Here is a 15790-nt window from a genome sequence, read left to right on the forward strand (position 1 = left end):
AACAGAGAATTGCCAATCGAACGCTTTTCTGGCAAAAAATTCAGACATGTGAAAACGTTTAGTCTAAAAGAAAGACAAGGAAACTGTAAAGAGTGGAAATAATCTTAGCTTTTCAGTGACCTGTAAGTAATCTTATGCATATCCCTTAGGATTTAAAGGGTTTTTGGTGTTCTAGGCCCATTTTGCATAGGCTAAGCTTAATAAGGAGTCAGAAGAATAGTTTTTGGTTGTTAAAAACGTTGGTTCTTCGGAAGGCAGCTATCACATTGGTGAGTTAGTCAAAAATTACCATATCAAACAGGCCTAGTTTCTAAACCATCCTATAATTTAGAATTGAAAAAAATAGAATGATCAGACCATTGCCTATATTATATAGTCTTTATTTGTTGAGATTGCTATTTAAATTATATTTTTTACATAAAGTAGGGTAAAATTTTACTTTAGCCACTTTTGGAGCTTTAAGCCATAACACAGTAATATTTTTATAATATTTTGTAATGTAACAGTAATATTTTTTAAATCAATCTTCTTCTTTTGCAAAAAAAAATGAATTGTTTTTCTTTTTACATGTTGCATAAAATGTAAAGGAATTCCTGGCCCTTCATTTCATAGATTTAACTAAAAGTCTTTGAGGCACCTTATATCAAAACACTCTGACACATTTTAATGTTTTATTTAGAAGACATATGACGCCATTGAAGTTTTGCATTTACTGTTCTAAAAAATTGTCTTAAAAAGTGCCAAGTTTTGAGAGTTATGTTAATATTCTTCTTGCTGATCAGTATAATTGTTTGTAGAGCCATTGTATAATTGTAGACCCATCCCTGAAAGTTTCACTTTTCTAGCCTAACCCCTTTCTGAGATAGCAATAAGTCACTCAAATAGAATTTTATATAGTTAATCTATTGCTCCCATGCCTCTTAAGCTAGTCTTCTTCAAACTTTCAGCATATTCTCCCACTAATAACAACACAAAACAGCCTCAAATATTCATAGTATTATTGTTTACAAGCTTCACAACAACTGCTTTTGTCACCTTCCTTGTCCCCTTCCCCATGTTTTATAGTTTGTTTCGTCCATTTTTAGTTATACTTTGTGATGCCTACTTGTAGTTACAGGTCTACTTTGTTTCATCCAGTTGTTTCATGGGTAAATTTATGACAGTTCATGTAACTGATTTACCAATAAAATGAACATACCACTTGATGCCTTTTTAATGCTTGTTACAAGTACAATAATTGCTTCTACCACAAATCCTAATTTAAGAACTTCTTGAGGTCTTAAAAATGACAAATTTTCAACTAAAATATGGTGTATAGCTCATTTCTTACAATATAATACTTTGTTTTCTCAGCACTGTTACTGTTTTCTCTGTTGTTTTTGACAAAATAATACTACATTTTCTCAGTGCTAAAATTATTTATTATAAGGTTAGGTTAAAAAGTGCTTAAATTTGAATTTGCTGTAGAAGCAATTATTAAATTTGCAAATAGCTTCAAAAAAGGCATCAAGACTTTACCATTACTGTTTTAAAATGTTGAGTTAAGAGAAAGAGTCAAACTTTAGCATAAAGAGTGGGGCGTTGAGGGGGAAAACCTCCTTTCATATAAGGAGTTATTTTGTGTTTGTTTTAAGTTTTAATGTTGCTCCTTACTTTCATTAAAAAAAACTTTTTTTTTGTTTAATTTTAAGATAAGAGTCATATGTGGAAAATTCAAAAAAGAGTTGAGGGAGGTGTTTTAGTGGTTTTCTCCTCAGAAGGGAACACTTACAATTGTAGAAACTAGGCAAGGTGAATCAGAGGAAGTCCAATGCCATAACATATTTTTTTTTGTTAAATTGACTCAAGATTTCTTTTTATGAGTATCTCATATCATCTTTCATCAATCTTTTTTTTTTTTAGAGTAGTTTTGCACATTATGCACTTTCTGATTTTCCCAAATACTGTGTATGTAACCCATCACCAGGTTTCGAAGTTGGTGCAGACTGCTATGTTGAATTTACCCCAGCTTTGGGGGTAGTCCAGCATACCTTACTAGCTTTATTCAACAGTATGTTAAAAATAATATGACTTCATCATCTTAAAGGGCATCAAGAAGTCACTACAAGTCCATAAGCAAACATTTTTTTTTATGTCAAACTGATTGGTATCAAAAGGCCAGACCATACTTTTTTCTGCTACTGTGGCGTGACTCTGACAATGTCAGATGTATCCAACAAGTAAATATTAAAAGTATCTTTTCACTAAATGGAAATGCTTGCTTGTATTTTAAAAAAGAAAAACATATCACAAAAATTATGGTTTGACTTCAGATACAAAAAGTGACTCATGGGCATAAAATAAAGGTCTACTGATGATTGCGAGTGACTTGCTTGTACAACAGAAGAATCTGACAGATTTGTGGCATTTCAAATGTTCTGGTTCAAACTAACTTAGTTGTCCTGCAAAATATTTATTATCCACAGTATCAATATTGCCTTTCTTTGGTCAATTGAATGAGTAGGTGGCAAAGGGTCAAGCAGTGAAGAAACTTGAGCTTAACTTTCCCCTTGTCAGGAAAGTCTAGAACCCTTCTTATGTGCCAACCTTGTTCATCATTCCTGGCATTATATCTAACTGCATTGCACTCATTTAGCTTGGAACAATATTTTGGTTACTGGATGTTTCCTTGCCATTGCTGTCACTTTCTTGAGTAGTATCTTGAATATTCAAACCAACCTCATGAAAGCCAAGTTCATGGCTGATCTCTTATTTGTTATCACTTGAATATCTATTTACTTTCTTCATAGGAAGAATTTTTTTTTATTTCACACCTTTCCATCTGAACTTTTCTTCTTCCCTTTCAAGAAACTCTAGATGTTCTTTTGATGTTACCACTTCTGCCTATTTTGCAATTTTATTCTATTTTCTATTCCCGAAGCAAATGGTAGATTGTGCTGCTTCATTGAGTCAAGAAGAATCTCGACTGGTTGCCAAACAACTTCTTTGGACTAAAGGTAACTGAAAAGGTATTTTTTCTAGTTGAGTGTTGATGGTAGTTTTGACTTTAGATGTGCCTGCCTTTTCCTCTTGCTCCTTTTTTTGTGTATATTGTCTCAACCTGGCAAGTTCAAACTTGATATGGTCAATTACAGATGGGTTTGCTCTCATTGGGACCCTCAGATCAAAGATTCCGATTGCTTTGAACAACTTTTCAATCAGACTAGAAGTGACATAGGTATTGCATACCCCTAATAAGAGACATACAAAATCCTTCTTTGACAGAGTGTTACCAGGGTAATCTCCCTGCCATTTAACGACATTCTGACCATAAGACTCTTTCATTCCCTTGAAAACCCCTTTGTCAAGAGGTTGAGGCATGTGAGATGCATGTGGAGGTAGCTTGAGAATTGTTACGTTATTTTCGTCTGCATGTTTGAGACAAGAGCAAGAGAAATATGTGAGCCATGACCCTCTAAGATGAGAAGTGCCTTTCTTTTTACATGAGGAAGAAATCGGAATTCAAACCGGTTCATAAAGAGATCAGACGTCATCCACCCTTTCTTGGTAGATGAGTAAAATGCACCAAGGTAAGCTCCATCTATAGATATCCAGGAGGTCCAGGTATTCTTTGCAGAGAAAACTATTAGAGGTGGGAGTTTTTGTCCATTTGCACTGATACACTCTAAGATAGTCGTACTTTCACGTCCACTAACACCTGTTCTATGAGTGGCTGGTGAGCCTTTGGCTCCAGCTACTTTTGTGTTGACAGGACCCCTGCAAAAATATATCTCATCTAAATTTAGCCAGCACTGGGGCTTGTCAAGAATATCCATCACAATGGCAGTTTCATGCAGCAGCTTTTAAAAACAATACATTATGAAGGGGTCAGATTGCTGCTAAAGTCTTTTGTTTTCTAGTCTTTCTAGTTTCTATAGTGAAATTTTTTTGGCACTTGAACCCCACCCACCAGTCATGATCAGGTCGGTTGTCCTTAAATCTTGTTTGAACTTTTTTCTTGATGGTCAAGAAATTCATACTTGCATAGGTCTATGTCCTACTTTTCAAGTCGGAGACACAGATCCATATCCTTTTCTATTTCGGCGGGAATTTCTTGGCTCCTCCCTCCACCACAAACTGGCTTTTTGACTTCTGTCTTCTTCTTAAGAGGGTCATGCAAGGTAGTGCACGGTATTTGAAAAATTTTGGAAGTCTGTATCATAAACATATCCTTTGAAGATATCCCTGCTAGCGCGTTTTGTAGCTGTGTTGCGTCATATGTTCTTACAACCCCATGTTGTGTTTTCTGAACATAATTTTTAGGAATCTAGAAAAGACAAAGGAATTATGAATGAATGGATGAATTTATTCAAAGGGGAAATATGAATGAATGGATGAACTTACTCGAAAACCCGTCACAAGCAGGTGCGCAAAAAGTTCCAAAACTGACAGTGATAGAATTAAAAAAACTGCCAAGACTTTAGCTGCACAACTTGTGTTTTGACAGCTTTTCTTTGAGCAAAAAGTATTTTTATATGTAAAATTTGCAAAAAAGTAGCAAATGTAACTTAGTATAGCTTGTAGTTAGAAATACCAATAGTTTTCTGAATCACAATTGACAATTTAATCTAATTTGGTGGAAAGCCATATAATAGCTATAAATATCCTATCCCACAATTTTATATGTACCATTATATGAACTACAACACATGAATGATCAAAACAACACTACATTCCGCTAGGTTAATAGATCCATCCATGGATTATTACTGGCTTCAACCCTTATTATCTAAAGCTTAGAATCTGTTCTACCATGTAAAATATCAATCTTTGGTAACATGGGGTAACTCTGATACCCCAGCCAAACTTTCCCTATAGGTGGTAAGTCTGATATGTCGGACTTACCCCAAATGGGCTTTTTTGGGGGTAAGACTGACACCCCTCTTATCTCTTCAACTAATAACATTAGCTTGTTTAAAAAAATCAGGAAGATGCCCCTGGTCTTCTAGTTTCTAAGAAATAGGAAAAAATCGTCTATCTCGCTTACTTTATAATCTGCATAAGTCAGTTAACTGTGTTCCTAAAAAATCACTGTCCAAAAAACTTCAAAAACCTTTTGAACAGAAGGCATGTTAACTCAGCCAGAAGTTGATGGCACTGTTGCCTACTGCTACTTATATGAAAGTAATTATGAAAGCCTCCCATAGATACAATGGACCATCTACAAATTGGAGGCTAGTGTCAGACTTACCCCACTTTTGGACTTTCCCTGACTCACCCTACTTTTAAAAATTCTGAAATACAGCTAGGTTGTTCCTAACAGGGCCTACTACCCCCTTAGGATAAATTATTCAGCATAAACTCCATGAATTTCCATATTCGACTTCAAATTAACTTATGAGCAAACCAATAAGATAAACTGTAACAAGGAACAGGAAATTTCATTGAGAATAAATGATTTGGGCTTCATATTTGACCATTAGGAAGGATGGGTGAGAGTAAACTGAAACACATTTTAGAATAATATAACCAAGAGTTTTTACATTTTTAAAGTAGATTTTTTAATTTTATGGTGTTTCCTTGAAGGTACCAAGTGTACTATGAACGATTCACTGAAAATAAATATTTTAGGGAATCTATTCAATAATGCTGATGAATGGTAAAGTTTATCATTGTGTCTCAAAGGATTATATTAGTGTTTAAATATTTTAAAGTAGCTTTTATCATTTTATAATGTTTGCTTCTAGAGAGTGGGATTTCAATGCTGATACAACGTCTTCAAAAGCAGATTCTATACAATTCTGAAAACTTCCTTAATCCACTTTTGATAAAAGAGTAATTGAAGGCAAATTTACACCTTGTCATAAGTGGGTCCCTTGAAGATTGTCCTTCTTTGTTAAAAGTAAACTGTCAATTCATTTTTCAGAATAATTTTAGACAAATACTGGGAAACTTTAGTAGATATTATAAAATAAAAGACTTATTTGTCTAGAAGTATTTCTTTAAATGCTCGAGTCTCTCTTTATATTTGGGTTTTAAAATGCTTTAGAAGATGCTTATTTAATTTTTTAATTAGTGAATGCAAGACATTTACATAATATGTTTCGGGTCTGATTTTAGTTCTATTGTCAGATATTCTTGAAGCCTTATACATAGGAACAGCTAGATATTGACTCTTGGAAATGAATAATAGGCCTTACAAGTGTAAGGCTTTAAGCATTAAAATTATAGGTAGAGCTTTCATTTCAGTAGCTAAACCAAATGTTCCAAACTAACAGTTTTCAACTTAGAAAATTTGCGCAGTAAACACAGCTGTAACAGCTATCAGCCTCATTTTGCTTTTTTACCATGGAAGTTTATTATAACCTAAAATCCAAAAATACACTTTAAATAGACTTATATCAGAAAGAATATTTTTGAAGTTTAGCTCCATTTTCTGAAAAAAATAAAAACAGACAATTACATTTCTAATGCTTTTGACTCATGAACGAGTTGAACCTATACTCTCAACTGTATTAAGATAAGCTGATAGCTCTAGTTACAGTTATGGAAATTCATTATTACTCATCAATCATTATACTTTTTATATTTCCAGAGAATTTCGCTACTACTCTCTTGAATAAAATCCGAGTACTCTACCCAAGTGTTGATCATAGTATTGTTCATTTCACTAACTCCATTCCAAGATCTTTTGTGGACTTGCCTCAAATTTCTAACATGGAGGAACTCATCACAACTTCTGAGGGTACTTCCATTAAAAAAGGTAAGTTATATAGCTAAATTCTCTGTTAAAGAGTAAAAGGAAAGCTGCTTTACTCTAGAAAATAATTTTCACTTTCTATCTGTCTTGCTCGTTAAGTGATCCAAGTAAAAAAAGTGCTTCTTTATATACACTGGAATAATTTTCTCTCACTTTCTCTCGTGTCTAGGCTCATGTCATAGATGGCTCTGGTTGACACTTTGCAGCAGTCCCATGGACCATCTAAGTTTAGCTTAATTGTACCTGTTTCACGCAATTTAACGAAAGGATGCTGTATGTTACATAATTATTGACACTCCTAAGTTTGTGTGAGTACCATGCCATTGAAATACGATGAAGGAGACTTAATTGGACCGTTTTTACCTGAGTTGACTGTGGCGACATCTTTTTTTGCAAAACTCGTAGCCTTAAATTTGCTCGAAAGAACACCAGATGACAGACCCCTGCCCCAAGAGCTCCTGTCTAACCGTAAGAAGCGGAAACGATTCCGCAAGCTTGGCAGCAAACGAGGTCAGTGGATGATCCCAGTTATCATTTCATTAAGAACAAACAGTCATGCTCCAAAAACCGAGCCCCGTCAATGTATCCTTGTTGAGATAGAGTGCTCAACAAATGTCAATATGCCATCTCTTATTCCTTTCAATCAAGCTCCGATATGTTTGGCTAGTAGTGATTATCCCCTGCTATTAAGGTCAGTGAGTTTTAATCCGAAAAATAGAATGCCGAAATTTTCTCGTTGTAAACTACCTGTCATTATGTAACAAAATGGAAGAATTTGAAGTTATCGTCCGTCAAAACAGTATCCCAGGTATCACAGTTACAGAAACGTTGAATATGGATAGGTCTTCAGGTCACATGGCTGGCTACGAAATTTTCCTGACCACACGTGCTAATCGAGGTGAACATAGACTAGGTGGAGGTGTTGCCTTGTACATATGGAAAGACATCCCCTGCAAATTATTACCAGAATTATTAGATACAGTTCATGAAGTAATCCGGGCTATTTGCGAACCAAAATCTCTTCCCTGTCATTTTTCTTGTACTATGGTCGCTTCCGTATATTACTTGGAAAGTGCCAGAAACTGGGGTGAATCGGTTTTCCACCTCCAAACGACTATTGAATACCTGAGAAGTATATACAGTAGCTCAGCTTTTATTATAGGAGGAGACTTTAACCAGAACAAGAAGAGTTGGGTATCATCTTGTTTATCTTTAAAACAAGTAGTGCACATACCCACCCACTCTTTGGAGAGCATTTTTGACCTTATACTCACAAACTCTGACGATTTTACTCCCTCCGTTTTCTCTTTGTCCTGTTGGCATGTGAGACCACAACGCAATTCTATGGAAAGCAAGAGAGTCCTTACCAAGCCCAAACTATCCCGTGTCACTGTGCGTCCTTGTACAGATTCGGCCATCTGTGAATACGGTCGATGGATTGGCATGTATGACTTCCCCGAAGTGCAAAGTAAGGAGGCCTTAGATAGTAAGGTATCCGATTTCAACGCCACTTGTTGTTTCATCAGTGCTGAAAAAAAAGAAAGAGGAAAAAAACAAAGAAGAAACAACAGCAAAATCTTTTGCTGTTGTTAAAAGGAAAAAGGTTGTAAAAAGGAAGAAACCTTTTTAAGTGAACTGCACGAGAGGAAAAAAGTTCACCTTAAAAAAGTTCACTGCACCTCTCGTGCAGTTCACTTAAAAAGGTTAGATTTTGCTGTTGTTTCTTCTTTGTTTCTTTTTTTCCTCTTTCTTTTTTTTGAGCACTGAGGACGACTTGGCGGAGGTCCTTGTCGAAACATGTGCTTGTTTTTCATATTTTGCTACTGGCTGATAAAATCCTCATTTTTCACCTATTTGTTTTTTCTCTTTTCATTTATTATTTCCTTTCTTTGTTTTCATACGAGGTATCTTTATTTTACGAATGAGTGATCGAATCTTAGTGAAACTTGATATATACAAAGATCTTATGTCTCAGATGCTCCATTTTCAGTTTGAATTGGATCTGGGGACATAGGGGGTTGGAGGGGGGAAATAGAAATCTTGGAAACCAGAAATCTTGGAAAACGCTTAGACTGGAGAGATCGGGATGAAACTTGATGAGAGGAATAATCACAAGTTGTAGATACCTGACTGACATAGTTGGAAGGTCCGCGCTCTTTTGGGGAGTTGGGGGGGGGGGGAGTTAATTCGGAAAATTGAGGTATTTTTAACTTAAAAGCGGGTGACCAGATCATAATGAAATTTGATATCTAGAAGGAACTCTTGTCTCAGAGCTCTTATTTTAAATCCCAACCAGATTTGATGACATTGGGGGGAAACCGCAAATCTTGGAAAACGTTTAGAGTGGAGAGATCGGGATAAAACTTGGTGGGTAGAATTAGCAAATGTCGTAGATATGTGTTTGAAGTAACCGGACTGGATCCGCTCTCTTTGGCGGAGTTAAGGATGGGGGGTCCAGTGCTTTGCTGAGTTTGGTGCTTCTGAATGTGCTAGGACAATGAAAATTGGTAGGCGTATCAGGGACCTGCACATATTGACTTGATAAAGTTGTTTTCCCTGATTTGACCATCTGGGTGGCTGAAAGGAGAAGAAAAATTTGAAATAGTGAGGTATTTTTAACTTACGAGCGGGTGATCGGATCTTAATGAGTTTTGATATTCAGAAGGACTGTCACAAAAATTCCTTGTTTCTTTCACTGTTTTTTTTTTTTAGCTGTGTAATTATTGAGTATTCAAATTTTTCTTACTCCGTTAAGTACTGTTAATTTACCCTAATTCAAGACCTTCTAAATAAATGGATTTCCATGAATTTTATTGAAAGTTTCAGTCTTTCTTTTGCTTTATAAAAGCAGATTGTTAAAGGATTTGTGAAAAACCTGTATATACATCTGATTTAATGTATATACTTATATAGAATATAAATGTAACGTCTGTATATTTTTATTTTTAGCATAACTAAAAGAAAAAGCAGTTGCATTTGTTTAGTAATCTTTATTGTTGAATGTTTTCTATGTCAGTTTAATTTAAATTTTATTTTAGAAGTTGATGATGCTTTACCAGGTGACAGTGAGAAACCCTTTCACATCCCAAACCGCTTTTTGTCTCCGAAACGTGAAGATATTCCATGCCCCACTATACCCAGCAATTCAAGATCATGTAAATTTGAATATGACCACCTGGAATTAGAATCCACATGTTCTGACAATAAAGGTGCATCTCAAATATTTTGTCTTTGTAGATTTCATGGTATTGGATATTTTATGTAAAAAAAAATTTGACAAAGGGACTTAATGTTAAGATGCAACTTGTTTTATCTTATTCTAATGTGCAGGTTTTTACCAAACTGTTTTTGTAGTCTTACAAGAACGTTTCAAAATTCTTTCTTGAAAGTAGTTTGGCGGATATTGTTTTTCTGAAAACACGATAATAAGTCATAAATCTATAGATCTCTGTATATTTTTTTACAATTCACATTTAAAGTGTGTATATATATATATATATATATATATATATATATATATATATATATATATATATATATATATATATATATATATATATAAATAAGTTGTTTGTTTGTGTGTCTGTCTGTCTGTCCGCATATGACGTCTGAATTATTTCATCATATACCAATTCAAAAACGAATGTATTCAAGCCGAAGTAGCTGAGTGGGTAAAGCGTTATGTTCCAGGTTCTAGGTCCGAGAGGTTCCAGATTCGAACCTTGGCTTTAGCATTAATACAAAAGAAGAAAAAAACTAAAAAAAAGGTAAAAACTACAAAAAAAAAACTAAAAAGAAAATATTAAAAAAAAACTAAAAAACTAAAAAAAAACTAAAAAAGGTAAAAAACTAAAAAACAAAAAAACTGAAATAAAGGTAAAAGCTACAATAAAAACTAAAAAGAAAAAAAAAACTAAAAACTAATAAAGAAAGTAAAAAAAAACTAAAAACTGAAAAAGAAAAAAAAACTAAAAAAGGAAAAAAACTGAAAAGTAAAGGATAAAAATATATAAATGACGATGGGGACACAGGGAATGTTTGATTAGCAATCACCATCAAAAAAGCTCAAGGGCTATCATTATAATAATGAGGTATAGATCTGAATACGGATTGTTTTTCCCATGGACAATTATATGTTGCATGTTCAAGAGTCAGTAAACCTGATAATCTATTTATGTGTACAGACAATGGGACAGCGAAGAATGTTGTATATTCGCAAGTTTTACGTAGTTAAAAACATATATATATATATATATATATATATATATATATATATATATATATATATATATATATATATATATATATATATATTCACAGGTGGGACACAGGGACCAACTAGGTCCCTGTGTCCCCCCCCCACCAACTAGGTGTTGGGGTGGCGCGAGGTGCCACCCCAACAGCTAGTAAATCTATATAAATTAAAATGTAAATCAGATATAATAGATACAACTTACATATAAATAATATGCAAATAAATTTAATAATATGTAAGTGTTGCAATAGATGAAAATAATATGTAAATCAGATATATTAATATGTAAATAAAGAGCCACATGTAGAAACTTCAGAAAAGATTTGAGGGATCTATTTTAGTTTTTTTTTTTTGCTGCAGAACGATTTATTTGAAATATATATCTAGAAGAACATAACGCGGCTGCTGCGTGAACACCTCGTATGATAGAAAAATCAAATTGTTCAGGTGACGATAATAACTGATTTGTGGGTCCGATTTTTTAGATAAAAGATACCAAAAAATAGCACTTGGCTCAGAAAAAAATGCTTTATATGTAGATATTAATTATATCTACCATAACCAGTTTGAAATTGTGTAAACAGCTGATACAAGGTGTGTGGGGAGGAATTTCCTTTATACAAAGTCTGATAACCAACTTTCTTCAAAATGAAAAATATACGCCGTGTGCGCAAGTTCAACGCAGAAAAGATAAACTGTTTCGTGGTGTTATACACTGTTTTCGTCCGGTATAATAACATTGTAGGCTATTGGCTACAGATTTAAGGTAGGTTATTTTATTTAAAACAAAATCATTCTAGGTGTGCTAAGAAAACGAAAATCGAATATAATCAAGAGGCATCACTTAACTTTAATACCATTATAGATGGCATTTCTTATTGAAAACCGATTCTACTAGAGGACTTTCTCCTGAAAAATTTTCGTTTAGATCCATTTGCTATCCCTTTTCAATATTTGAGTTCAAATCAGTGTATAAAACGGACTGTCTATTCAATCAGCCTTTAGTTGCTGTGATGCATTAAAAGCTTCGTTGGTTTGCTCTGGTAGCCAAAGTTTAAGACAGAATTCTGTAAGTGAAGCAGTGTGTAATCTGATATCTTGAAGAAGTAGCTCAAGCAAGACAATGACCAAAGACTTTGCTGTATCCTCACTCTTGCTTCCTTCTTCCCTGATGCCTACCAATTTCTGTCTGGCTTTGTCGCGTGATAATCCAACTGTAGGCAGTTACGGTACAGTCATCAGAATGTTTCTGAACTAGAAAAGATTTCAGTGTTAGAGGTTTGAACCCAATCCGCCACTCGGTTGGAGTACTCTGCAGTAACCTAACCTGATATTTGGTTAGAGTGTCGTCACCTTTTTAAGTTCTTGCTTGATTGTTTCCCTTTTCTCACTGACCAGAACAAAAAATGTGTAAAAAAATACCCCTTTAAACAGCCGTCCTGGCCGAGTTGGTTGGTGCGCTGGATTCGGGATCCTTTGTCATAGAGGACGCGGGTTCGAATCCTGGTGCACCCAATTCTTCAGTTGGGACGGGGGTCAGTGGCGTGACTCTGTAAGCTTAGCCAGAGTCGACCCAGCTCTAAATGGGTACCTGGAGAAATCTGGGGAAGGTATACAGGAAGGGTGTGCGCAAGCACAGGATGGCTGGCCCCCAACCCCCATTGCACTTCCTGGCTGAAGGGCCAAGAAACGGAGATCAGCACCACCGGTAGGGACTGTAAAGTCTAATGCCGTATCCTTTACCTTTACCTTCAACCAACACATAATCTGTATTTTCTGAGACCCTCTCATTGGTAAGTGTAGCATGTTAATATCAAGGGTCTGAGATCTTTTCCAAATGAAGTTGTCAGAGGGTCTCAGTATGTTTAGAAGGGTAGTACAATATTCGCAAGCTTGATCTTGTAAAACAGAAGAATCCTAGTAACCTTCACTGATCACTGGGTAGTATAACCTTCACTGATCATCAACCAGTGGGCCATTAAATGACTGTAGTGTGCATGGCTGTAATCAAGAGTGCTCTTTCATCAAACAATATGGTACATAGATTGAATTACCAGGTGCTACTGCACTCTGATGTAAAATGATGTGACTACAGTCAGGTGTTATCTGCTAATTCAAAAGCTTCACATAAGAGGTGCAGCCCATCAAAAGCATAGCAGTAAATATTGCAGAATCTGAAGTTCACTGCAACGTCTGAGGAATTAATAGAAGGGCTATATGTTAGTGAGCCCGTTGTTTGATAGAATCAGTAAGTGACTGTGATCTCACTGACTTCAGAAAACGCAGAATCATAACCGTACTTTGACAAAAAGAGTTCGTTTTATTTGTATTGGACAATCCTCATCGATTGAGTTGTTTTCTTCTCTCTTGTCCAGTACGAGAGCTTATGATAATAAGCTCTGCATCTCAGTACGAGAGCCTATTATATACCCTAACTATTCGGACGAACAACTGATAGTAACAATGTCAATCTAACCTTCAAATTATTGTTTATGTGCATAATTTGACATAAGAAGATTGAAAATTTCACGGCAGATCTTAAATATTATATACCCTAACTATTCGGACGAACAACTGGTAGTAACAATGTCAATCTAGCCTTCAAATTATTGTTTATGTGCATAATTTGACATAAGAAGATTGAAAATTTCACGGCAGATCTTAAATATTATATACCCTAACTATTCGGACGAACAACTGGTAGTAACAATGTCAATCTAGCCTTCAAATTATTGCTTATGTGCATAATTTGACATGAGAAGATTGAAAATTTCACGGCAGATCTTAAATATTATATACCGTAACTATTTGGACGAACAACTGGTAGTAACAATGTCAATCTAGCCTTCAAATTATTGTTTATGTGCATAATTTGACATAAAAAGATTGAAAATTTCACGGCAGATCTTAAATATTATATACCCTAACTATTTGGACGAACAACTGGCAGTAACAATGTCAATCTAGCCTTCAAATTATTGTTTATGTGCATAATTTGACATAAGAAGATTGAAAATTTCACGGCAGATCTTAAATATTGGTTTGAAAGCTTTATTGATTCAGGTGTTGGAAGTAACTTGAATCATATGCTAATTTTGATCTCTTGCAATTTCCTTAGTTCCTCGAGTTGCTCAAGAGGTACAGAGGGCATCAGGGAATAGCCTCCAATATTCCCTCAAGTAAGTTGCTGCGTAGATGGCCTCCCTCTCTTGGACGAGATTCGTCCGGAGAGCTCTTCTGTCATGCTTGTACGTTCTACAGAGCGTGTTCTCTGGTCTTCTTTGGTGATAGATCCCCTCCAGTTTCGAGTAGAGGAACATTTAGGATGTCTCTTAGCTGGTATACGGAGGATATGTTCAAAGCATCACCGTCTTAGTTGCCTCGAAATGGAGGCAGTGTCTGGTTGGTAATTGTGAGCACACTCCTCGTCTTTGCTGACATGGTCTCTCTAGCTGATTCTTTAGGTCTGGCGAAGACAGTGATTTTCAAAGGCAGTAAGACTTTCCTCCTGTTCTGCTGTTCCTTCCCTTTAAAACATTCCATGCAGCAGCTCACAAGAGACAAAACATTACTCGTGAACAGTCCAAGGCTTCCTGTTCTGTGAGCATACTTAAATTATGCACTTCATTCTTACATCCTGCTGTTAAAAACATTTGAAGATTAATACCTTCAAATGTTTTGAAGGTATCAAATGTTTTTATTACCTTCAGATGTTTTTAACAGCAGGATCTAAGAATGAAGAATTATTCTTCGGAATTCTAAGAATGAAAAGTAAAATTGAAATTGAAAAAATGAAATTGAAAAGTAAAATTACTCGGAATTGTAAGAATGAAGAATTCTAAATATTATTATATTAATATATAATTTTGATAATAATATATAATTTTTATAATATTATTAAAAACTAATATTAATAAAAAAACATTGTTAAAAACATTTGACATTTTTTGAGAAACTGATTTGTGAGGGGCTCTGATACCATTTTGTTTAAATTTATTTAAATTTATATTATTTAAATTTATTTTGTAAGAACATTTTTCAAACTGACACAGTAATCCGACATCATATAAGCATTCCATCTTTCTTTATATTTTGTTTAATTGTTGATTTTGTTGATTTTCTTTAATGCAGTTTACTGCAACTTTCACTTTTCAAACTCAAAAAGTAAACTACCGTCATATAAGTATCCGATCTTCCTTGGTAGCAATCCCACATAGTCTTGGTGAAATTGCCAGAATTCACTAATGGTACCTAAATTTCTTAAAACTAGATTTAATGGCTATTTAAAAGGTGAACTGACCTGTTCTTGAGAATAAACCTGATTACTATTTGTACGTTAATTTTAAATTTTGTTACCGACATGCAGGTTGAAACCCTACATAGCGATCGCCCATGTAATTAAATCAATTCCTTCTCTGTTCTTACATGGCAAACAAGCTACGTCACATCACCCCAAATTAAGAATGTCTCATTCTGTGGACTAATTAAAAAACTTTTTCCACGAAATTAGTTTTTCAAAGAAATGCAAAGAACTTCATTAAACCAAAAATGAGCAGAAACACATCGAATAATCTACCAAGTGTAAAACTACCTCAAATCAACATCAATAAATAAACGAACAGAAATTACAGTAAATGACCAATTCAAACTCAAAACAAGCAGAAATTAGCATGAGTGGGGCTGACTACCCTTATGCTTTCTCTAGATCAGAACAGAATTTATACTTTACTGAATATAAGTACAAATAAATATGTATCGTCAGTTTAATATATATAATTGTGGGGATATTTATTCCT

The 15790-nt window shown here is 34.7% G+C and overlaps 1 protein-coding gene and 1 long non-coding RNA gene across 4 annotated transcripts in view; one reads left to right on the forward strand and one right to left on the reverse strand.

Annotated features, from left to right (window-relative positions):
• Positions 1–15790, forward strand: part of LOC136041380 (zinc finger protein 813-like) — a 19385-nt gene continuing 3595 nt past the window's right edge. The window contains exons 1-4 of one of the 3 annotated variants that reach the window (XM_065726034.1): positions 1–122; positions 2921–2996; positions 6575–6742; positions 9778–9948. In XM_065726034.1, the coding sequence (XP_065582106.1) occupies positions 2924–2996; positions 6575–6742; positions 9778–9948 (412 nt within the window). In that variant the 5' untranslated portion in view covers positions 1–122; positions 2921–2923. Of the gene's footprint in view, positions 123–208; positions 270–2920; positions 2997–6574; positions 6743–9777; positions 9949–15790 lie in introns of those variants that run through there. The other 2 variants (XM_065726036.1, XM_065726037.1) reach the window with 2 other exon arrangements.
• LOC136041382 (uncharacterized) overlaps positions 11755–15790 on the reverse strand; it is a 22049-nt gene continuing 18013 nt past the window's right edge. Inside the window, exon 2 of the long non-coding RNA XR_010621013.1 lies at positions 11755–12248. This is a non-coding gene — a long non-coding RNA (uncharacterized LOC136041382). The remainder of the gene's footprint in view (positions 12249–15790) is intronic.

This window comes from Artemia franciscana, unplaced genomic scaffold, assembly GCF_032884065.1.
Source record: "Artemia franciscana unplaced genomic scaffold, ASM3288406v1 PGA_scaffold_171, whole genome shotgun sequence".
NCBI lineage: Eukaryota > Metazoa > Arthropoda > Branchiopoda > Anostraca > Artemiidae > Artemia > Artemia franciscana.